General features: G+C 47.0%; 2 protein-coding genes across 18 annotated transcripts in view; one reads left to right on the forward strand and one right to left on the reverse strand.

The window, feature by feature from the left end:
• Positions 1-2,596: 2,596 nt before the first annotated feature.
• On the forward strand, positions 2,597-15,743 carry MPG (N-methylpurine DNA glycosylase). 8 transcript variants are annotated; one of them, XM_042864178.1, is made up of 6 exons: positions 2,711-3,491; positions 4,954-5,073; positions 6,226-6,459; positions 8,125-8,350; positions 11,194-11,398; positions 15,223-15,743. In XM_042864178.1, the coding sequence occupies exons 4-6, from the start codon at positions 8,129-8,131 to the stop codon at positions 15,615-15,617; spliced, it is 822 nt and encodes a 273-aa protein (XP_042720112.1). In that variant the 5' UTR covers positions 2,711-3,491; positions 4,954-5,073; positions 6,226-6,459; positions 8,125-8,128; the 3' UTR covers positions 15,618-15,743. The 8 variants fall into 8 exon arrangements, with proteins under 8 accessions (XP_042720118.1, XP_042720119.1, XP_042720116.1 ...); XM_042864182.1 differs by lacking the exon at positions 6,226-6,459 and having other exon boundaries at positions 2,710-3,491; XM_042864179.1 differs by lacking the exon at positions 2,711-3,491 and having other exon boundaries at positions 3,500-5,073.
• Positions 15,744-17,875: 2,132 nt separating this feature from the next.
• The window catches only part of NPRL3 (NPR3 like, GATOR1 complex subunit), a 39,345-nt gene continuing 34,143 nt past the window's right edge, over positions 17,876-23,077 (reverse strand). For 8 of the 10 annotated variants that reach the window (XM_042864172.1, XM_042864168.1, XM_042864171.1 and 5 more), the window contains 2 exons: positions 22,410-22,602; positions 17,876-18,597 (listed from right to left, as the gene is read on the reverse strand). In XM_042864172.1, coding sequence (XP_042720106.1) covers positions 18,432-18,597; positions 22,410-22,602 — 359 coding nt within the window. In that variant the 3' untranslated portion in view covers positions 17,876-18,431. Of the gene's footprint in view, positions 18,598-18,696; positions 18,791-22,409; positions 22,603-23,077 lie in introns of all 10 variants that reach the window. The other 2 variants (XM_042864169.1, XR_006177606.1) reach the window with 2 other exon arrangements.

Consider the following 23,077-nt stretch of genomic DNA (forward strand, 5'->3'; position numbering starts at 1 on the left):
TTCCCACTATATTTATAAGTCAAGCATGCAGTATGACTTCTACTGATTTAAGCAACACTGAATAAACCATCTTTAACACCTTCAGAAAAGAAAATGCAGTTTTTAGAACAGCCTGGCTGCTGGCTTGTGGCAGCTCCATCCCATGTCTCCCAACATCCAGTCAGTTCAGCAGACCTTTTGGTCTCTGTCTCCAGCTTCCCACCAGTCCTGCCCCATGCAGCTGGGAGAGATCCCAGGCGCATCAACACCACCAAAACCCAGCAGACCAGCCTGCTTGTTTTTTTTCTATTTGTTCCTCTGCATTGAGTGATCCTGTAAAGCAAAACATTTCTGTCATGTCAGAGAACCAAAATGTCCTGCATCCAAAACAAAAATAGAGACCCAATAAAATCCATTAATATGTTACTAAATAAGACTTGCCTTCCCTCTCTGGCCCAGAGCTGAGGTTCCCAGGAGGTCTGTTAATATTCTGTTTTCCCATTACATGCAATGCACTTGCTAGGATTCTTTGCACTCCGAGTACAAAGTGGGTGGAATGGCATCCATCATGGATGTCACCAAATTTAGAATAAAGCATACACATCTGCTTACATAACAAGTTGAATGGGCTTGGTTCACAGAACTAGATATTTGATCCATGGCCCAGCTTGGGTGTGGGAGATACCAAAGTGGCTATGAGCCTTTCTCCCAGTAGCCGGATAGCTCTGGTACTAATTTGAGGACCATGTGTACATACCTCTAACGCACTGGCTGGGAATAGCTCTGAACAAGACACACTGGGAATTGAAGCGAAGGAGGCAGCAGCAACCAAGACTGGATGTCACGGGAGGCCAGGAGTGGATGTCATAAAATCCCTATGCTGCTTGGAACTTCTTCATCCACCAATAGGTGGCCCATTACATTTTGCAGCTGACTTGCAAATCCTGGTGAGAGTTATGTGGCCACAGCAAGTGACCAGTCAGCATCACTGTGGGGAACTGACTTCGTGTGTCCTTCTAATTGAACACAAAATCCCATTTCCACAAATATCACGAAAGTTTTGGCATCTTACATGATGAAAAAATTTGGACATCTGCCCCTTAAGCTTTCTTCTGCTTTCATGCTGATCTGCTGTCTGCACATCCTGGAAGCTGGGGGGAACCAGTTTGCAAGCACTGTACACATGCAGTGTGCCACAGAGCCCAGGACTCCAATAGCCAGATTTTCCAACAGTGGACTCCATTTCTTTTAAGGAAAACATAAAAAATGCTTTTGCCCAATAGAGGGGGAAACTTTAATCTTCCCTTTAATCTTCCCAAACTAATCAGCTTTTACAGGAGGCTATTTTAGGTGTTGATTCCGTAATAGTGAAGTTATTGGACAAATGAAGAACACGGTATACACTGTAGCTTTGAACGATTCACATTCCTCAGGTGCTAAAAGCTTGGAATACTTCCTCTGGGTATGAAACAGATCTGCCATCAAAGAAGCCAGCATTCCTCACAGTGCCTGTCCCACAGATTCCCATAGGAGAAAGTCTGCAGAGCTGAACTGCTCTGACCCCAGGAAGTCCTTTCCACATCTCTCATTCTTGCCTCGTTTTGCCTTGAATTTTCAGGATTTGCTGAAAGGCCAATTTGATGATTGGCTGTCCACCTTTCCATACACATTCTTGGCCTTCCTTCTTAGATTAACATGACATTAAGGCTGGATGTTAACCATGTGAGTGAGGGGGTCCAAGATGCTAACAAAGCCCTTCTGGAGAATTCTCAGAATTCTGGAGAACTCAGTCAACACCGCTTACACTTTTTTTTCTTTTTTTTTTTTTTTCACATGTCCTGATTTCTTTGCTAATAGCACAAGAAACTGATTTTAGACTGAAGCAAAGTGCAGCCAGACAATAACATCTCCCCAAGGAATTCTAACTACTGTGAGCTTATCTGCGTCCATTTTAGCAAAACAAAGTGCTGTAGAGATCTCCAATTAAAACGTCCATAAATTTTCTTCCCTTTCTTGGACCACTGATGAGTAAAGCATGAAGAAAATAAAGCAAGCACAGGGTGTTGCATGGAGGACTTTGGATGTAGTAACAGTTGGAAGTGAATCAAGTAAAAACCAACCCAGCAACTCCCTCCTTCCTATACTGGGAGATAACTACCCGCAAGTTTATGAATTAGATGATGCTAAATGCTGCTTCTTGGCACGGCTGCCTCCTGCACACCCCGCACAGCTGGCGCAGTGCTAAGTATCGTTAGGACATTTTACTGTAGGAATCACTTAGGAACCAACAGCCCCAGCTGCGTGTCTCCAGAACGCAACGAGGAAAGCTGCGTTTTGAGCCTGCGCTCATCTGGGTAAAAGCCGAGAATCTCCTGCAGGCCAGGCACTCGTTCAGGGAGCCCTCTGTAAAGTCGGCCTGTGGCCCTGAGCTTTATTCATAGGAGAGAGCAGCGTGCTGCAGAGGCGATGATGAGGCAAAGCCAAAAACGCACAGAACGCTTCACGAGCCAAGGAAAGCCAATACGCGGCCGCCCCTCCACGCAGGCCGCCGCGGTCCGAGGCCCAGCCGTACGAAAGGAGGCGGCTCCCCTCAGCAGCCCGCCCCGCCGCAGCCCGCCCCGCCCCGCCCGGCTGCGCCCAACGGCGGAGCGCGGCCCGGTAGGTGCGTGCGCGGCGCGGCTGGGCCGCCTGCAGGCCGCAGCGAGGCCTGGCGGGATGCGGGGCGTCCCGGGGAGCCCTTGTCCTCTCTGCGCCCCGGGTGGGCCGAGCGGGTGTCGGCGGGCCGGGCGTTGGAGTATAAACGCGTCCTGTGGTGTGAGAGCCGTGCGCTTCTGGGCTGTTCTCAGCGCGGCCCTGACTGCTCTTTTGTGCCGTCAGGAACGGCGAATGTGTCGGGGTTTGTCGTCAAAAAGGCTGCGAGGTCTCACCCAGCTGTCGGCGCAGTTATCGGTGCTGTTTGTTTCCACGTTACGGGGCTGCGTCCTCAAGCATCGCTCCTCTAAAAACTTATTTTCTGTGTGCTGTGAGTCAGCGATGTTGCAAAGGCTGTAATGGACGCTGAGAATCACAGAATGGCCAGGGTTGGAAGGGACCTCAAGGGTCACGAATCTCCAATCACCCGTCCCCACTGTGTGCATGCATTCGGGCTGGGCGGAACGCGGCCTGACCAGCTGTGCAGTAATGTATACACATGCAGTTTGAATAAGGCTGCACTGTGGTTTCCTGTCACGTTGCTCCTGTTCTGCAGGGAGCTTCCTTTGGCCTGCCTGTGCATTAGGTGAAAGGCTGTGGAGTCAGTGACAGGTGGTGCAGAGATCTCAGAGAAGAGGGATCTTGTAGCTGAACGCTGGAAGTTCAACCACTGTGCAGGTGTGTATGGTCTACAGAAGTGACAGGATTTGGACCCGTTCAGGAGGAGGGATGCCCAAGTACAGGAATGCCATCTGACTGGAAGATCTGCTTTGAAAATCTCTTCTAAATAAGATTGCCATGTGAAAGGGAAAGCGTTTGAGGTCAGCTGGTTTGTGTCTATGTTTGACTCAGATTTTCACAGCCTTTACAGTAAGCAGTGATTTCATAGCTTCCTGGAAGTGTCTCGTTATAGGAGAGGCGTTAGCTTTTGTTCCTGTGTTATCAGAAGTTTTGTGTCTCACCAGTAGCAGGCTCACATACAGCATGTGATCCAGAGCTGTGAGGGAAATTGTCCCCACTCCTCAGATCCTTTGTTGATGTAGAGCCCGAAGGCTTCGTTCTGGCGTTCTGAAGGTGCTTGCTATTGTGGTGGACATCAGCTATTCATCTTAACCTGCATTTACAAGTGTGTCTCTGCACATCATCATCCATTAAAGCCTCGAGTCAGTATTTTGTTTTCTTACTTTAATTATTTGACTGTGTCTGGTAATACAATGCAAAACACAGACAAATATTCTCCCTGTAACCATACAGATTAATCCCAAATCACTAAATGTAGGAAATCTTTCCCCTGAAAATAGAAGAAAGGCACTTTCTCACTCACAGACCCAAGTTCATAGCATGTGTGATTCAGTGTCTCAGTTGAATCTCTTAGAGCAGCATCTTGGCTGTTACTGAGTTTGTTTCATGACTGATTTTCTGCATCTGGTTTTGCTGGAGAGTTCAGGCTGTTTGTGCAGGGCTTCAATACTAAGACTTTTTAAGCTGGCCTGAAATCTGGAGGAAATTATCTGTCCCATACCCCTACCTGTCAAAACTTTCTCATAGGACTTCAGATATTACTCCTCTGTAGGTAGGACTGGGTATGCAGCTGATCCTCTCTGTGGGTTTGAGCTGAGGAGGAACCATGAGCACCTTCTGCTTCTTTGCTTATGCAGGGAGCAACGCCAGGATGCTTCTGTGGGTAAATCTTTGTGCTCTGTGCCTTTCCTCCTGGTCCTTCAGTTGCTGTGCTTCAACAGAAGCCCTTAAGTATAATATCTCTGGATATTATCTGGATGTTTGAGGGTTTCAGTCACAGGTTTTCCTTTTTATCAATGTATTAATGAGAAAGACATCTTTGGTCATTCAGTGAACTTTACAAATCATGAGTGTTTTCAGTGCCGTCATGTAAGTGGAAAAAAAATTACTCAGAGTTTTTGGATGATTCGCCAGACATTCCCAAAGGACATTTGCTGCACATGATGTCGATGTGCATCAGAAAACGGAACTGCCTGTCAGTGTTTGTGGCCTCACTGAATGCTGCTTGATAATGGCTTGGTTAACTTGGGTCTCTGGGGACTGAGCTAACTAACATCCGTTGCCAGTATTATACTTAACTTGCGTGCTTTCATTTCATGCAGCTTTGTCACACTGCTAGAATGGTGGGGAAGAATTAGGATAGAATAAAGTGACTTAAGAAAGTCAGCCAAAATTAAGGGGAGTTTTGATGAGGGATTTTTTTTTCTTCATGATGTTTCATTGCTTTCTCTCAATTTGTGTCTTCTTTGGTCTTCACAAAAGGATGATTATTTTTCACTCTGAAAAGCTCAAGATGTCCAGCAGGCAGTAGGAGCACAGACTGGAGCTGGAAGGATTGTGTGCAGGAAATGACATTGCCAGACCTACAGAGCAGTCAGTAAGGTGTATACAGTCATTGTTTATTTTACCATCCTTTGGGGGTATGAGTGGGATTGCAAATACTATCAAAGTCTGTCTCTGAAGAAACTGATGTAGTATTTGTGATTACATTATCAACCCCTGCCTGCACCCTTCTTTCAGGAAGGTTTTTCTGCCTCTTCTTACACTGTTCTCCAGAGAAATGGCTGCAGCCCTCTGGTTCAGTGTGAGCAACTCCTGCCTCAATAAGATGATTCCCATCCTAAACACTGTGCAAAGATAGGAGAGAGGGTGTGAGTAAATAGGCAGCCTTCAGAGTGGAGGTCACCTCTAGAGTGGTGCAAGGATGTGCTGAGCAACATTTTGCAGTGACCTGGAAAAGGGGCAGGGTGCTGACTGTCACAATGTTTCCAGCTGGTTTAACATTATTTTAGGAGGTGAAGAGGAAGGGTGACTGGTGAATTGTAAATGCAAACTGATTCATGTGGCCGGGGAGCAGTCCTAATTTCACACACAAAACGAGTGAGTTTTTGGAGCTGCAATGACTACTTCTGTGATGCATTCTTCTTCAGTAAAGGCAAGGCATGCTTTACCACGTCTCTTGCAAATACGAGAAGTAGGGAGAACCAAAGTGCATTTTGTGAGAGGCAGGCCCAGAACTCCTTAAGGGAACGTGTAGCAGGGTGTAGGTAAGTGGTGGTTGTTGCAGTGTGGTTGGGTGATGTTACCTTGGTTCAGAGGACCACTGGATAGAGCTCGTGGTTATGAAGCACATGGAGCTGTGCTTGCTTCAAAGGTCTCTGGCCAGAGATGTGGAGGATGCTTGGAGAAGTACTGTGTGTTCCTTCTATTCTTTCCTTGCCTTCTGCTTTTGACCTGTGATGAGAGCAGGATGCGGGAAGAAATGTCCTTTGGTTTTGCCCACTGTGCTATTTGTATATACAAATCTGTACAGCTGGGAATTGTAAAGGAATTGTTTCTCCAGAAGTGGCAATGTAGCCTTGCATACACTGTATTTTTACATCAGTTTCAGTGTTTCTGATTCTGGCTTACAGGGGCCCTAAACAATTGTCTGAGAATAGCCCAGCAGGCCTGAACACTTCAGGCACTGCACAGAGCTGTTCAGTTCTTAATCTTTCTCTTCTGACTTCTCTGCTTCTTTATGTGTGCACACAGGTGCTTCACAACTTGCAGCTGGTTTGGTTACAGCAGAATTAGTAAAAATGGAATGAATCCACAGCTGGTTCTTATTTGGGGGCACACAGTCTCAAGGCCGTGGGATTTGTCTGCAGACCTGCATGTGAAGAGATGGTGTCTCTTACTTCCCAAATGAACAGGGCTTGGGTACTTGAAATGCACTGATGCCTACACTGTGTTTCTTCCTACGCAAGAAGGGATTTGTACATACAGGTAACATCCTTCATAGAAAAAGCAGATAGGCTTTGAGGCATAGTTTTATGTCTTGTATCGTGGCATGGGCAAGCACAAAGCATGCATTGGGGCTTTTCTGGATTTCTGAGACAGTATTGCATTCCCTTCACTCTGTTATTGCTTTTAAAGCAATCACATGTTGTAGGCTCTGAATTTCTCATGACTAGAAGGCAGTATCCTACTGCTGCCTCTAATGAGAGGTGAAGACGCTGAGGTCTGTGTAGGATCAGCCTATAGCAATGACATTACAAGTGCCCTTGGGCTGCCAGTGTGATGTTTGTGTAAGAGCACTCGTATCCCCTAAGAACAACTTAACTGCAAGGGCAGCAGGTGTCGGGCAGCTCAGGTCCTGTGTCTGATGCTGCACTCCATAAAAGCACAAATTGCCAGTGCAGTTCATGCTCACACAGATGGGTTACGTTTTCAGCATGTCTTCATGTAGTTCCAGTTAATGCTGTCAGAGAAGCCTGGAAGCAGTTTTTAGCAGGAAACATTCACTTGGTTGACTTTTTAGAAGTTAGCCTGATATGGAGAAGTGTTCCTCTTTTGTCCCTTCCTTCCTGAACTTTGTGCTGTTCACATCCTCCTTCCCAGACAGGACTCATATTTGCAAAGGCCATCAGGCAATTTAGTCTGAGCGAGGTAAGTGGCTTCTAGTGACATTTTTAGGAGTTGCCACAAAGTGAAAGCTATAGAGCAGAGCAGAACAGCTGACATGGAGTTGGCAATTCTATGGCAAGTCTCTGACATGGCTGAATTATTGCAATACAGAGTGCAGATGTTGCACTAAAATACCTCCAACCAAAGCTGGTTGCAGCCTCAGTGCTAATCCATCACCCCCAGCTTCCACACTGTGCTGTTAGCCAGCAGACATTTCAAAGAGCTTTATAGAACAAGTTTGTTCTGGTTTGACAAGAGTAAGGACTGCAGCACAGAAAAAGACACACCAACTTTTTGAAGCCAGCACATTGGTGACGAACCTGGAAGAACAACTTCAGGTTATGCAGTTGTCACAGATACGTTCTGTAGTTTGGAACACACTGTTCTTCATCTCTTTGGTAGGTGAGCTGAAGCCTTGCTTTGTGGAGATCTCAGTGCACTCATTTCTGCAGTGTGACAAGCTTGACAGTGACCGTAAATCAGGCATCTCCCAGCTCCAGTGTTCTGCGTCCCATGGGGATTTGGATTCTTACCCATTACATCACTATTTAAAATGATTGATATGTCACTTCTGTGAACTTTTTGAACCAGCACTTTTAGAAGTGTTTTCATTTTGTCTGCTTAATAGATTATTCAAGTTCTCAGTGGAAAGAAGATGACACAGGTTTACCTTTACTTTTGTGTTTCCTAACCTAACAGTTAGCAAACATATTTTTACTGCTACGTGGACCAGAGTTTATTGTTATCTTAAGCCCTTAAAAGATGAAAGCTCAAACTGCAGTATTCTGTTTGCATGTCAGTAGAGCCCAATATTTGCCTAGCCTGGCGTAAATCCAGCTGAATGTCACCTGCTCCTGTGCTTTGCCTGCACTGTGTAATCAGTAATAGCTTTCAGAGCCTTTGTATTAAAAATAAGAATTCGTGGAAATGAATTACTTTAAAATAATCTTTACATTTCCAAATACGTTTGCATTTATTTCCTAGCACTATGTCAAGGAAAAGAAAGCTGTTGGCTCAATTAAGCGCCCTCCAAAGCAACTCCAGCATCCCTCTTTCTGATGCCTTGAAGAGCCCCACCACGACTCCTGATGGCAACTCTTCTCCAACAAGCAGCAAATATTTTGTAACAGAGAAAAAACAATCTTCCCAACTGGAAGCAGATTTCTTCAACCAGCCCTGTATCAGCCTGGCCAAATCCTTCCTGGGACAGGTAAGCCATAACACTGACACCAGCTCTATATGCTGCAGTACAATAATAATTTAATGTAAAGGGATGATCTTTTTCTTTTTGCAGTTTGCCTCCGGGGCTCTGCTATTTCAGGAGTACTGTTCTCATTATTTTTCTTGTAAAATTCTGTTAAATTGAAGACTAGTGATTAAATCTATTTTGGATGTAGTCACAGAGGTATTGTTTAGGTTTAATTTACTGTTGCACTTCAGAATTAGTTTATTTTTTGTGGAGTTCCTCCTTTTTTCTGGCTTACTGAAACACACTTTGCTGTTTGTGGTTTGAAGGTTGTTTAAGGCCAATTATTTTCCCTTCAGGTACTTCTATATTTGTTTTTGGCTCCTGGTTTTCCCACTGGAAAGTAATGCTGTGCAGCCAGCATCATTTCCTCCTCTCCCTCCATTTGATTACCTCATGATGCTAATAGCAGGTCCTTGGCCTTTTTTGACTGATATCCCCTGTCGTGGTGTACTGACATACTTTATTCTCACCTGGCAGTGCAGCAGCCTGCTTGATACTTTCCTTTATGCTGCCTTGTATGCTCTAAAAGCTCCATCTGCCTCCTTTTATTTTTGCAGTTCTGAATAATTCAGGCTTACCAGTAGAGCTGGTGCTCACCTCTCCCACATTATGAACAGAAATATGTGAGGCAGCCCAGGCCCTGGCATGGAGGCCTCTGGGACTCCACAGCTCTGCAGTTAAACCCTGTTCACTGTGAAACCTGTTCTTTCTACCTTCAGTTCCTGAGGTTTTAAGTCATCACCTGTTCATGAAAGGACCTCCTCCCTTTTCCCAATGCAGAAATGCTGAGGAATCTTTGGACCCTGCCTCTGGGAGGAGGGGAGCTAAACTGTGTCTCTTCTGCTCAGCGAGTCCTTCAAAAAACTCTCTTTTCATTTCAGAGTTCCTCCAGTGTTGTCCCTGTAAACAGTTTTGAGTCTGGGAACCTTGTAAACACAATTGCAAAATGTGTTTTTAGTACCAGTGCTGTGATCTTACCTTTGCTGAGTCCTCTTTATATTTTTATTACTTGTAGGGTGAAGAAACTTCCTGGGCTCTCTTTGCTTTAGATACTTCAGGAATTTGTTGCAGTAACTTTGTTTTGGGCTGTATCTCTGTGTCTACCATTGGTTTTACTTCTGAAGGATATTGTCTTGCGTGTAATGGACACCTTTGCTCTGCTTTGCTCCTGCTGTGTTTATTTTTGGTCTTTCTCAACCTCTCTCTTATACATCAAATGTATTTTCTCTCCTTATAGACATCCTGCTAGAAGTTTGCCTTTCCTGCTTTGACTTCTGGCTGTCTCTTTTAAGTTCTTAACAAGCTTCCTTGTTTTATGTAGTTTCCCTTTTTGCTGATAAGCAACACTGTAACAGATTATTTTTGGACCTTAATACTTGTGTAAGGATCCTGAATTTTAGGCTTCATGGTCATGACACAAAGTTGTTTTTCAGTGCTGAGTCTTTGGCGAAGAGTTTGGATCAGTTTGTGAGCTTTGTTTTCTCTTGGGGGGTCCCTGATGACTGACTCTGCAAAGCACTTTTTGGTGTCTGGAAGATACAGTCCGTGTCCCATCGCACTGTGAGATTTGCTTGCTGTGTATGAAGACACCTGAAGCTGCCCACTAATGCATTTTTTGGTGTCTCAATGTCTTTAACATCCTCAGATGTTAAATAGGCAGATAATACTTTACTCCTAATTCGATCCTTTTCCTCTTTAGGCCTAGAATTACAAACCAGGCAAATTCAATGTCACTGTAACATTTTCTTTGAAGTATAACTTAGGTCCTCCTGTGACCCAATCTGTGCTCTTGTTCTCATATAACTGCAGTTATAATAACAATAATTCAGTGTTTTGTTATCTTTGTTCTGCCAGATCTTGGAGGTGCTTTCTGCACTAGTATTACTTACTGCATTTAACTGTTTCAGCTGCAGATATGTTGTCAGAAGAGGCAGGGAAATGCCTGCATACCCTTAAAACTAACCTTACCACTGCTTCTCATTGTACTGAGAGAGCAGTTTGGCCACATGGGTGTGCTTTTGGAGCATTCACATGCACCAGTACTTTTCTGAAGTCATTGTTTTTCACAACAATAAAATACTGATGTTTTCAATTAATTGGGAAATACTGTGAGGAAAGCATGAGAGGCAGGAATTGCAGCTTTGTAAGGAGTTCACTCATTGTTTTATCTTCTTCAGGAGAATCTTTTCAGAGTTGTGGCTGTTTATTTTTCCTTTCCTCATCTACTTGGTTTTAAGGAGCTGGCAGCGAGGAGGAGCACGCTGCAGTGACAAAGACCTGCTTTTCCTGCCCCAGGCCAGTTACCAGCTCTCCTGCCCTGCTCCTCTACACAGTGCAGAAAACACAGAAGCAGCACTGATGTTTCAGTTATGGTTATCTCTAGAGTTAGGTGCCAGGACTTTTTGAAACACCCCCAAGGGTCTGTCCAATCACTGCAGTTGCTGTCCTGGTGGTTTGGGGTGAGAATGCAGAAAAGAACCACAGAAGCAGTTCTGTGGGCTGTGCAGATTGCTGCTTTGTTGTACATGTGGTCATAAATTAATTCTGTACGATACTGCCACAGCTTTGCACCCCAAGCATTTTGCTGGGTGAACGATAGGTAGAAACTTGGTGTACTGGGATGTGGTCCAGACAGTTGAAATTGGAATCGTTCATGCCAGCTTACAGACTGCATTCAGAGAGTGAGAGGAGAGCGGGCACTGCCCTAAGGGCCCTTTTTCTGATGACTTTGCCTCAAGAAGCCTTGTGCTCTGCTTACTTGGCACAGGGGCTGTTGCTAACTGATGCCCTCTGACCTGTTCCAGATTCTAGTTCGCAAACTTCCCGACGGCAGGGAGCTCTGGGGGAGGATTGTTGAAACAGAAGCTTATCTTGGTGGGGAAGATGAGGCTTCTCACTCAAAAGGTGGGAAGCAAACTCAACGGAACGCAGCCATGTTCATGAAACCAGGCACTCTGTACGTGTACCAGATCTATGGGATTTATTTCTGCGTGAACGTTTCCAGCCAAGGTGAGTTGAGGCCAAAGCACAGTGCCTATGTGTCAGCTTCAAACACTGTGAGCAGGGCCATCTCTGGCTACACGGCCAGCTGGGATTTTGGTCCCAGCTGTGAGTTCCTTGAGCTGTTCAGATGCAGAAATAAAGATGAAGGACTGGATGGGAATCTTTACAGGATGGTGCTTTCAGTTTGGATGACCTGAGCCGATGCCTTATCTGTGTGATGCAGTGCACTTTATTTCTTCAGGGTGGTGGTGTGAAAAGAAACTTGCAGTCTAGTGAAAGTCTAAATCTTGGTGTTCACTGTCAGGAGAAGAAAGTTTTCTGTCTCCTGCCTTTATCCCCAGAAACTAAATGCCAAGGAAAACAAAAAGGTCTAAGATGTCTGAGCATTAATATCTGAGTTGCTACAGAAGCTTTTTAGCTGCTTTGCTTTATCTTCAAGAAAAACTAAAAAAGAAAATCTCAAAAGCAGGCTGTGACAGGATCTGCAATCCTCCTTTATTGCTCTCATGATAATATAACCAATCTTTAATCAAATGATTCTCCTTTTAACAAGCAGGTGTTGTTTTCCTTACAGATGATAGTTTTTGCCTCAGAAAAGGAATGTAATTACGTACCTTGAAGCTGCAGTATGTGTTCCTTAAACACTGATTTTGTTTGAAAAATCTCAAAAAACTCTTTTCCTCCATTTCCAAGATACAGCATATTGTATATTCCACAGCAGAATGTGTTGTGATGATGACCATTAGCCCTCTGGTTTTGGCCTTTGGAAGGTAGCCAAGCAGAAAAACAGTGCCAGGTAATAGTGTGGGGAAAGAGCCTGTCTTCCTAAGTGGAAGTCTGGAGTCTGATGGATGAACACATGGGAACTGCATTACCATGTCTCTGCCAAAGCTGTTCAGATAATGAAAGCAGAATGATTCTTTGTTCAAAACGGGGCTCTCAGCATTTGAAATACTGGCAAATAATAAAGGGAAGAAGGGGGGATCTTTGTGTACATCGTTGAGGTAAAGCTGGGTCCTATGGGATTTTACTGGAAGGGGCCTTCCTCTTGCTGCTGGTAGCCATGCTGTGTGTCTCTACATTGCTTCAAGGAGAAATCCTAAATGATAGCAAAATCTACCCAATGTCTCAGTGCACGTGGATCCCACAGCGCATCTTGGTGCTGGCAGCAGGATCATCTTAGCACAGAGACACTTCCCAAGAGCTGAGAGACACACTGGGCTTCCCTTGCTTCAGGAAGGCAGCAATTGCTGGTCGAGCTTCTCTTTGACTTTGCTGTGGTTTGTTTGTCAGGATTTTGCCAATGTGAGCATTTTGCTGCCAGACCTGAAGTAATCTCTTGTAAAATGGGGATCCCGGTGCTTCTGTACCCAGGCGTGGGGTCACACAGCGGGGATCCCAGACCGGGACTTTGAAGGAAGTGTTTTGGGAGCAGTGAGTCAGATGGGTGGAGAGAGGAGAAAATTTTCTTCTCTCCAGCGGCCAAGAGCTGTTTCCAAGAGTGAGAGCTGGACTCAGTCCAGGGAAGGAGAAGCGAGCAGCGCAGCGCGGGTGTGGGACTTCCTTATCGTTCTGTGATTCCTGACTGCCCAAGGACAGAACCAGCCTCTTTCTTGTTGTCAGATCCCAGCTTTTAGCTCTAAATCTGCTCCTTACATGGAGCGACTCTGCAAGGCGTGGGAGGGCAATGTGTGGTGCTTCTGGGCTGGAGCACAGGATGGGCACTGCTGCCAATGGCATGGCAGCAGCAGTGTCTGTGTCAGGCAGTGCTGAAGGCAGGTAGCCCTGGGAGCAAGCTGGGCAGGCTGCACAGAGAAGGCCGCACAGAGAAGGCTGCACAGAGAAGGCTGCACAGAGAAGGCTGCAGCACCCTGGCAGGCAGGAGGTGAGCCAGAAGGATGCAGCTACTGGTTAGTGGTTAAAGAAAACTGATGTGCAAGCACCCTCAAGCGGTCCCAAATGTCCACCTCTGGAGGAGGTGGGCAGAGAAAGCAGTAGCTCACTGTGGCATCCCTGAGCTCCTGTCTTCCCCTGGCCGTCTTGCTCTAACTCTCATCTGTTCTGCACACAGCTAGAAAGAGTTGGAAAGCTTTCCAGTGGAAATGCTCACAGAGCAGCCAGAGACAAATGCCAGGTACCCTGCTCCTGCTGTGTGGGGGTCTGGGAGCACTGCAGCTGCTCTCAGCATGTGCCTTTATTCACATCAGCTCACAAGGACACTTGAATTCAAGTGCCCGCAGTTTCTACTTGCATTTGTGATGGATGAGGGCAAGGAGTGTAATTAGCAGTTCCTCAGAATCTCACAGTTGGTGAGAGCATCCCAACGTGAAGGATATTTCTGTGTGCATGGATGAAAAGCAGAACTAGGACGTGGAGGATGTTCTTAAAAATCTAAAATGACCTTTGAGCTCTAAATCACTGTAGCAGCTTTTGGCTGCCAGATTAGCCTCATCCCCTTCCTTAGCAAAGGGAGTGCCTGCAAACAGATTGTGGACAGCTGTTGGAAGTGTTTGCTTCACGGAGCTGTGCAGAGGGCAGGGGGGCTCTGAGCAGTGCAAAGCAGGAGGCACACCTGGCAACAGCAAGAGATCGGGCTTTCAGTTTGTGAGCTGAGAGCGGCTTGTTGTGGCACTTCACAAAATAGGAGAGGGAATCTATTTTGGGGAATTGCGGGTCCCTGGGGATCTGCTGGGCTACAACAGCCTTCGCCAGGCTTGAGCACAGCTCCAGATGTTTGCGGCTGGAGAGGGAAAGGAAGTCCTTGCAGAGCAGCATCCCCAGTGCTGAGGCGGAGGGGAGGAATGCCGTGGGCAGCCCCGCACAACAAGCACTGTGTGGGGCAGCACACAGGCTGCATTGCCAGGCCCTCACCTCTCCCACTCAGGGTCAGAAGAAGACATTCCCCGCTTTCTGATGGAAAATACTGGAGAAGTATTTCTGTCCCACTTGGGCTGGAAATCCTCCTTGCAGGGGATTTTCTCTGCTCAGAGCTGCCTCGTTGCTTCGCCCTCACCAAAATGAGGGGGAGCAGCTGGTCACAGTGGCTGTGGAGGGCCATAAGTTCCTAGGCTCCTTCCTGGCAGGGTGATGAATCACATTGGAGAAGAAAGTAGGAGTTTTCTTCACTTCTTGTCACAGGTGGGGCTGTCTCTGCTGAAGCGATGCTCCCAGGGCTGTGCAGCCTCCTGCTACCCCAGCACCCATCTCACAAGAGCTTCCCTGGCACGAGGACGCTGACCTCGCTCCTCTGTATCACCCAAGGCCGTGTTTGTCACACCCACACCTCAGCCCGTCGCTTGGATCAGTAATGCTTCCACCCAGGGCTCCTTCAGAGCGGCCCCCACAGTTTCATGCCAGAAACCCTCCTCCAGTCCAGCTCTGCCTCGTTCTGTTGGCAGCATCTCGACTTCTTTCTCCTCTCATTTGCTGGCTGGAGACCTTATCATCAGAGTTTATTATAAATCCACTGGGTTTGGGAGCAGTTTTGGATAGTTACGCCAAAACTGAACCATATGTGTATTTATTCCTCAACATCGTGGTGATATAAGAAAAACCTCTTGCCCTCTGGCAAGCCTTGGAGCTGCAGCTTGGCCTAGGAACATCAGGAAGTGGGGCTGGGTGAGGTGAATCAAGTACACAGAGCTGTGGGATGCTGGACATTCAGCATAGGGGAAGGAGTGCACTGACCACGGCTTAGCAGTCTGAGGGAAGCACAGATGCTGCAGGCAACTCCCTGCTCTGCCAGGGGCAGGGAATGCAACTGAAGTGCTTCTGCTGAGATATTCCTTCCAAACAAACCTGTACTAACACGTGCCTCTTTTTCTGCACAGGGGAAGGGGCTGCAGTCTTACTCCGCTCTCTGGAGCCTCTCCAGGGTTTGGATGTGATGAGGGAGCTGCGCAGCACTTCAAGGAAAGGACCTGCAAAGCCACTGAAGGACTGGCAGCTGTGTAATGGGCCCTCCAAGCTCTGCCAAGCATTTGGGATTGATAAGGCTTTTGACCAAAGGGACCTGACTCAAGACGCGGCAATCTGGATGGTACCTGGACAGGAGCTGCCCAGGGAGCAGGACGTGGTAGCCACAACCAGGATTGGTATTGGGAACAGAGGGGAATGGTCACAGAAACCTCTCAGGTTTTATTTAAGAGGAAACAAATTTGTGAGTGTTGTAGACAAGAAAATGGAGCGAGAGATGGCAGCAATGGAACCCATCTCTTGCAGCTGATGAATCTTGCAAGTGTGCCACCAACCAGGACTTGAGCTGTGTGCTCTTTTGGAGAGCCTCAAGCCGTGTTGGGGCAGCAGCAAGGGCAGCTTGGAGGTTTTTAACAATAAACATAACTTTATTGCAGCAAGGTGGAATTTTATTCATGGGGCAGACTAGAGTGAATCTTCCAGCCAGAACTGAGGTTGGATTTGAGCACTGAAAGCCACTTTCTCTCTTGTGAATGGATCCAGGCTCTGGTAAGGTGGATGACTAGTGAAAGCTCACCGCTTTGACCTGCTGTGTTGCTCCTCTTTGTGCTGGTTCCCAGGAGAGGCCAGAAGACTTGGTTTCTTCAGTGGAATGCCAAAAGAGTGGGTGGCAGTAGGGCTGTCAGAAACTGAGAGAGCTGGTTTTGATCAGTCTGGAGATGAGGAGGAGAAAGAATCCTGCTGCTGACTACAGCTGCCTAGTGGGAGGGTGCAGAGAAGGCAGAGCCAGAGTTTTGTCAGAGGTACACAGGGACAGGATGAGATGTAATGGGCACAAGCTAGAAAACAGGAAATTCTCATTAGCTACATGGAAAACTGTTTCACCATGAGGGTGGTCAAATGCTGGAACTGGGAGCAATCAGACCACCATACAAGCTCCTGATTGACCTCATGTAACATTTTCTCTGAGCAGAATTTGGACAGAAGATCTCTAGAGACCCTGACCAACCTACACTATTCTATAAAATCCAGTGAGTTTTTTGCTTTGTTTATTTTTTCCAGCTGCTTTTGAGACCAGTTCAGAGTTTACGAGTGTGGGAGCCTGAACACAGAGAAAGAACCAATGCTGAGATCTCTGCCTCACAGCTCTTTCTGCAGAGCTGCAGCCTGCCATGAAGTACAGAGGGAGGGAAAAAATAGGATTCAGGGGAGAATCCATAGAATTGCAGCCATGCTGGCAGTTTGCCTTGCACGTGTGGCACCAAGCCCTGCAACTAGGCCAAACAGTTGCTTGGATCTCAAGTTAGCTGCACGCTTCTCCACAGACAGGTGCTCCCTGCCTTACCTGTGCTGTGCTGCACCAAGCCACATCTTGCACAAATAATCCACTGCCACACTGGTGGCACCACTGTGCTGTGCCCCAAGCAGCCCCTGGATAAGCTTTGTCTTTTCACAGCTGGGTGACAACCAGCAGGCAGCTGTCCTGCCCATTCCAGACAGCGATTTCTCTCCTCATTTGGGATTCTTGTGCAAGAAAAAACTCAAATTTTCAAACCCCCTGACCCCCCCCTTCTGAACAGACTGTGCCATGTGTGGCTCATTAACTCACCTTCAGATGCAGCTGCTGGGGACTGGGTGGGTCGGTGTTGTGCTGACCAGCTCAGACATCACTGTTGTTCTTCTGTAACATCCCTGCTTGCAGTTGCAGGGAAGGCTCACAGAAGGGACTGTGCTGAAGTAGCTGCCATCAGGTATCCAGTGCACTGCAGGCCCTGTGCTGTTCCTTGCAGGTAAGTTGTTCAGTGCTCACATTTTCACCTCTAGTTGTGTGAGCAAGTGAAGCTCCACTCACAGTTCTGCAGCTCTGGGAAAAAGCTCCAACTTGTGTGTGTAATAAGGGAAAGTCTAAATGAGGAACCTGACTGTGTTCACACACCACACACCCCTGGAAGCCACCAGCACCATGGAAGTTCTCCCCACCCTCCTCGGGTACAGAGCTGTGCAGACACCCTGGGCTCTCTCTTGGTCTTCCCTTCCTGAACAGAGCAGCAATTGCCAGTGCAGCTGCTTTGGCTAGGCAGCCCAGCCCTGTTCCACCATCACAGCTGGCTTAAGTTCATGATGCAGCCAGAAAGAGTGTCAGCTGTCTGTGCTGCTGCCTATTGTTGTAGCCTTGGCATAGCTGAATGAAGATTGCTGGACCAGATCAGGAAGCAGAGCCATGTACATCCCTGTACCTTGTTCTTCATCCGGACAGCTTTAGTGCAGGCCAGCTCCCTAATCTGCTTCCCTGCAACCACAGTGGGACAGAGCAGCAAAACAGGCCCCAGAGGGGCAAGCGTGACTGCCATTAATCTGCAGCTTTGGGGAACTGATACAATGCTGCACCTGCAGCACAGCCAGCCAGGTTCAGTCCTCCTCAGAGCCAACCAAATTCCTCCCATCACAATTTAAAACAGACCTGCAGATCAGCTAACAAATGGGCTGCCTGGTGACAGCAGTGCCCCTACAGACATTCTGAAATAAGGGTCCTGGGGAGAGGAAAGCTGTAACAAGGCAAGTAAATCATTTTCATTCACAAAGCTGTTTACTTGTGATGCTTTGCATTCCTATTTATGTCCCCATTGCTTCTGGATAACAGTGGTCAGACAGAATTAATTCCTCAGTACCCAGGATCATTCCCCTAAGAGCCAGGCCAACTTCACTCTGCCCTTAAGCAGAGGCCAAGCAGTGAGGACAGGCTGCTCATGAGCAACACCCACTGCTCAGTGGTGGTGGAGAGCAGGGAAAGCAGCTCTGGTGCGAAGCATCCACCCACACGTCAGTAACACTCCAGTAAAAGTCATGGACCACTCTCACCCATCTCAACAGCCCCAACGAAGGAGCAGTCCCAGGGAAGGTCTGCGAGACAGCAGCTCCTGTGCTGTGAGTGTGGCACGGCACAAATCCAGGCTGGGAAGGAGCACACAGCCCCTCACACAGAACTGAGCTGTCGCACGGGGAGGTGTGAAATGGAGGCACAGCAGCAGAGAGCCTGCTGTACACCGTGTGCTGAGAAGGAACTGGACTCATCTCTTTTAGGCATCTTGCAGAATATCAAGAGCGCGGCAGTTTCCACTAGCAGTCATTTCAAGAGGGACTGAAAAACCGAAATGACCGGGTCCTCGTGGCTGGTGACCACCAGCACACTGCGGAACTTGTCGAACAGCATCAGCAGCTGCGAGCGCCGCATGTTCTCGTTGTACATGATCTCCTCCAAGTGGTGTCGGCCTCTGAAGTAGTGAAGCAGCCTGCAGGAAGGAGAGCAAGGCAGGCGTGGGCCAAAAGCAATTGCATACAGCAAGAACTGGTACTGTCACCCTCGTGCTCCTCTCCAATTGGACACCAACCTGAAGGCATTCGGGTTGTGTCCTTCATTTAGGTGCAAAGTGAAATGAATGAAATCTGCTCATAGCTCAGCCGTGCCTCGCACACAGAATTCCCCTGGAAAAGCAGCACAGGGACCATTACCCACCAAATTCTCATCTCCTGAAGTACCCAATTCCCATCACGCTCACTTGGCTTCACAGCAGCTCTCTGGATGGATGCCCTGCTCCCATGCTGGCCTGATTGGTAACAAGAAAACACAACCCTGGGGTCTTGCAAAGGTACCACAAGGTCTCTTAGCCTGCGGCATTTGCTGAGATTGTCAATAATTCTAAAAGAAGAGTTAAAGCTAAAAGGATATTTTTGCCCACAGCAGTCCATTACATGGTTGGTATTGGCAGGCAGGCCCTGAAGTTGGATGAGTCTGGGGGTGGGGGGAGAGGCTGCAGCAGGGAGATGGAAATTTTAGGCACAGGCGCCCCAGGGAAGCTCTGGGCATAACAGAGGCCCAAAAGAAATCCTAAACACTGACTCTAAGCTCGAGCCATGATGACTACTGAAATCCCCCAGTCCCCTCTGGTCAGTACAGCCATCCCCTTGGTGGGCACCGACCTGTCACACAGACAGAAGCCCCGGCCCTTCCTCTCCTACTTTGCATCACTGCTCAATAAGTGACTTTAAAGGAGATTTGAAAAGCACGGTGCTCTCTTTGCTCTACGAAGCTGCTCAGGTCACTGTTCCCTGGCACAACCATCTGTGCAAATGATCACAGCCTGGTTTTCAGCAGTCACACGGACCATGGAGGGGTTTTCCAGTAAGTACATCCACCCTACATTCAGAAAGAGTCTGGATTTGTAGCGGGTGATGATGAAATAGTTTCCATTCCAATAAAAGCTAGAGAGGATATTAAAGAACACAAAAATGCTGCTGGAAGACACCCCAGAGCCCAGCCCAGGCTACTGCTCCAGCCGGACTGCTGCCAGCACTGGAGAACTTCTTCAGCCTTTTTTTCACCTTGTTGGGCAGTGAATATTTATGGGACCCAAACAAGGCATAAGATGGAAGTTTTTAGGGCAGCAATTTCTTTTGGGACTTCTGAAGCTGCACAAATACATCTGCTGACAGATGGGTGCCTCCAGATTCAGATGCAGTGATGGAAGATGACTCCTTTCCATTGCTCAGCACTGTTCTCCCTTCTCTGACTTACAAGAGCTGCTCTGTGATCAGCAGTGTGGTGGTACAGCAGTTCCCTAAACTACTTCACATCAAAAAAAAAACAACAACAAAAGCAACTATTTCACCTTAGTCATTCAAATAAAATTAGCTTGTCTGGCCAAAGAGACCTTCTCTTCCACCAGCACTGCTTGAAGATGGAGCACAACTGTCCACAGCTTGATGTCACCTCTGAATATTCCTCCATGGAGCAAAGGACTCCTGTTTCTCAAGCTAAGAGCAATAAAGAAAATCCTCAGAGTGGCTCTATGCCCATGGCTCGGGAGAGAAGCCACGAGTGAGGCCTCAACCTGTCTACAAAAGCACTGGTTGACGTGCAGTGAGGAACACTTTGTGCTCATAACTGAAGATCTGGTTCAAAAAGAACCTGTGGCTTTCTCAAGTTGATTCTGGAAAGATGTGTCCCCCTCTTCCAGCAGCAGCTATGGAAACATCTTGGCTTTGAATTCTGGTTCAACGCTGTGAGGGTTAATGCAGCCAACGCTGGAGCCAAGCTCCCATTTTCCTCATTTCCCCCTTAAGGTTTCTGCTTGCAAACACTGCTGTGCATAGCAATGGACAGACACAAGTCCCTTCTGTGCCATCTGTTTAATGAATACCAGGAGTTCAGAGGCATAGGCACGCAAAAATGTATCAGGCTGAACTTTACTGCCTTGCTGAAAATAGACCATCCCTTTGTGCACACAAAACTATACTTGGAAGGTCAGTTACAGTGTATTTAGTGCACTAACTACGCATTTATAGCAGGAATTTGTTCAGGGAGGCAGCTGATCCAGCACAGCTATTTGCCATAGCACAGCCCTCATTAGGTGCTGCTCCTGAAGACGAAGCAGAAAGCAGAGCTGATGCAGTAACCTTTGCTGGGGTAATGAGGAGGATCAGCTCATTCACTGCAGCAGCTTCTCTGCAATTATTTACACTCTCATTAAGAGCCACAGGTTTACCCAGACACTTCAGATGGTTCACAGCACAACACGAGAGAAAGTACATAGAGAACCACCAAGTTACACTGCCTCATAAAGTCACAAGCAACCAGAGCATCTTGCATTACCATTCCTATTTTTACACTCCAGCATCCTACCCGCAGGGCTGCTTTGTTTATTCTACCTTCTCTCTTCCTCACTGTTGACTTAAGAGTAAGTTACAGTCATCAATTCAATCTACAGCGGAATGGAAATTCAGGCTGCAGATGCCTGGGATGGCTCTGCTAAAGAACCTGGTGCATGGGCAATCTGCAAAGCAAACATCATTATGGCAGCTGCCTGCTTACTGAGCCAATTTGCTGAAGAAGCTGAAGTCATTTTTGGCATCTGCAATTCAAAAGCTTTCACGCTGCTGTTTCACCCAGATGAAGAGGTGACGGGGAAGCAATCATGAGATCCTTTCCTCTCTCCAGGATAATTAACAATCTGCGGTCCATTAAACCAGCCTGGTGTCCCCACAGAGTTTATTTAAAATAACACCGGGTATGATTTTTTCTTTTTTCCTTCCCTTTTTCATAGGTTTTGTAACCACTTCTCCAGTAATGAAGAAAAACATTTCAAAGTTCTCAAGTGGTCCAAAGTGTTGCCACTCAAGCAGAGAATATCCTCTGAACAGTTTACAGAAGGTGGAGGAGACGTCTACCCAGCAGCAGCGCAGAGCTCTGCACAAACACCTGAGCTGAGCTGCAAACCAGGAGGAGCAGAGCAGGCTGCAGGGGATTCCACCTGCATTTGTAAAGATCAAGGAAAGCTGCAGGTCTCACCCCTGGTTGTTTTCTGCTCTGTGAGTACGTCAGCCAGTGAAAGAGGCGTTCCAGTGATGCCACTGTGTTTTGAAATGCTTAGCAAAGAGATTCCCCCACTTTTTTCCCAGCTGTTGGGAAGTCGTTCTGCTTTTCACAACGTGCAGAGCCACATCTTGCTTATTTTAAGTGTTGAAATTTGAACAAGACTTTAAGCTACAGAGCTAAATAACCCACTCACACGAGCAGCTCTCAGCTAAACAGGCTTGGAAGTCTTTGCAGGCTGTTCTGTGGAAAGGCTGAGGCTGACTTACCTCTGGTGCTTTTTTCCTTTGTCTCCTATTTGTATGTAGTTTACAAACCTTAAAATAAATAACAGCTGTCTTGGGAATACTAACAGACACAAAATGACAGCACCAGCACGACTAGGTCTTTGCTTTGGATGCTTAGAATTATGTTCTCAAGCTAGGCAGTTATGTCTACCTGTGTGAACACAGCAAAACTGGAAGGCAAAAAGTGAAGGCCCTCTTGTCTGACCAGATGTCCTGATGCTCCTTCACCATGCAGAACTCTGTTAACAAGTGTTCTTGTGACACATACATTAGTTTTTGTTCAAAAGTGCTGTGTGTGTATGAAATAGGTACATGAAACAAAATCAAAATGATTTATCTTCCAAAATCCCAAGCTAATGGTATTTGATAAGAGCCCACACCCATCTGCCCATAAAACAGCAAGGATAGGGAAAAAAGGTCACCCTCTGCATTCCCCATTTCCTACCTTGCAAACATGCGAAGATCTTCTGGGTTTTGGGCAGCAGGGACATTGAGAATAGCTTCCCGCTCGTGTTCCAACAAGCTTGCCAGGAGATTCTCTGTCATCCTTTTATTCAGGGGTGAGTCCCCGCCAGGTATCAACTCAGCACTGGAATTATCCATGCTGGGACTTGTCAGAGTCATGTCATCACTGCTAGCTACCAGGGGAAAAGAAGAGACACAGAATTTCTATGTTGCTCAGCATAATGAAGTACAGATTATCATTTCAGGCCATATCCATGCAGGCTTTCCAAACAGTCCCCTCAGATTTGTAGGACCAAGAAAGTGGGTCTGGAAACACTACATGTAACTGCAATTTGTGATATGACAATGTAGGGATTTTCTCAATGGGAAAGTAAAGTGTTTCAACAACACCATCAATTGATGTGGAAAACTCTACTTCTGAAGACTATAAACAGTCCATAAAATATTTGAAGAGAAAATTCCCAGCCAGCTCTGCTGGAACACCATGAAGTGGTAACACAAAAAGCCTAACAACACAGAAGATGGAAGCATGCAGAAAGCAAGGCCAAGAAGCAATATCCTCTTGTGAGTGAGCCAAAACAAGCAGATCGCAGACTTATCAGACTCATGTTCCAAGAGTTCTGCCCTCATTCACGAGCTGCGTAAAGC

The sequence above is a fragment of the Lagopus leucura genome, unplaced genomic scaffold, assembly GCF_019238085.1.
Source record: "Lagopus leucura isolate 7727_CA_CO unplaced genomic scaffold, USGS_WTPT01 Super-Scaffold_760, whole genome shotgun sequence".
NCBI lineage: Eukaryota > Metazoa > Chordata > Aves > Galliformes > Phasianidae > Lagopus > Lagopus leucura.

Coding starts and splice junctions, on each gene's coding strand:
- MPG (XM_042864184.1), top strand. CDS start 8,129: ATGTCAAGGAAAAGAAAGCTGTTGGCTCAATTAAGCGCCCTCCAAAGC. Junction 8,351..11,193: donor CCAAATCCTTCCTGGGACAG/GTAAGCCATAAC, acceptor GACCTGTTCCAG/ATTCTAGTTCGCAAACTTCC. Junction 11,399..15,222: donor CGTGAACGTTTCCAGCCAAG/GTGAGTTGAGGC, acceptor TTTTCTGCACAG/GGGAAGGGGCTGCAGTCTTA.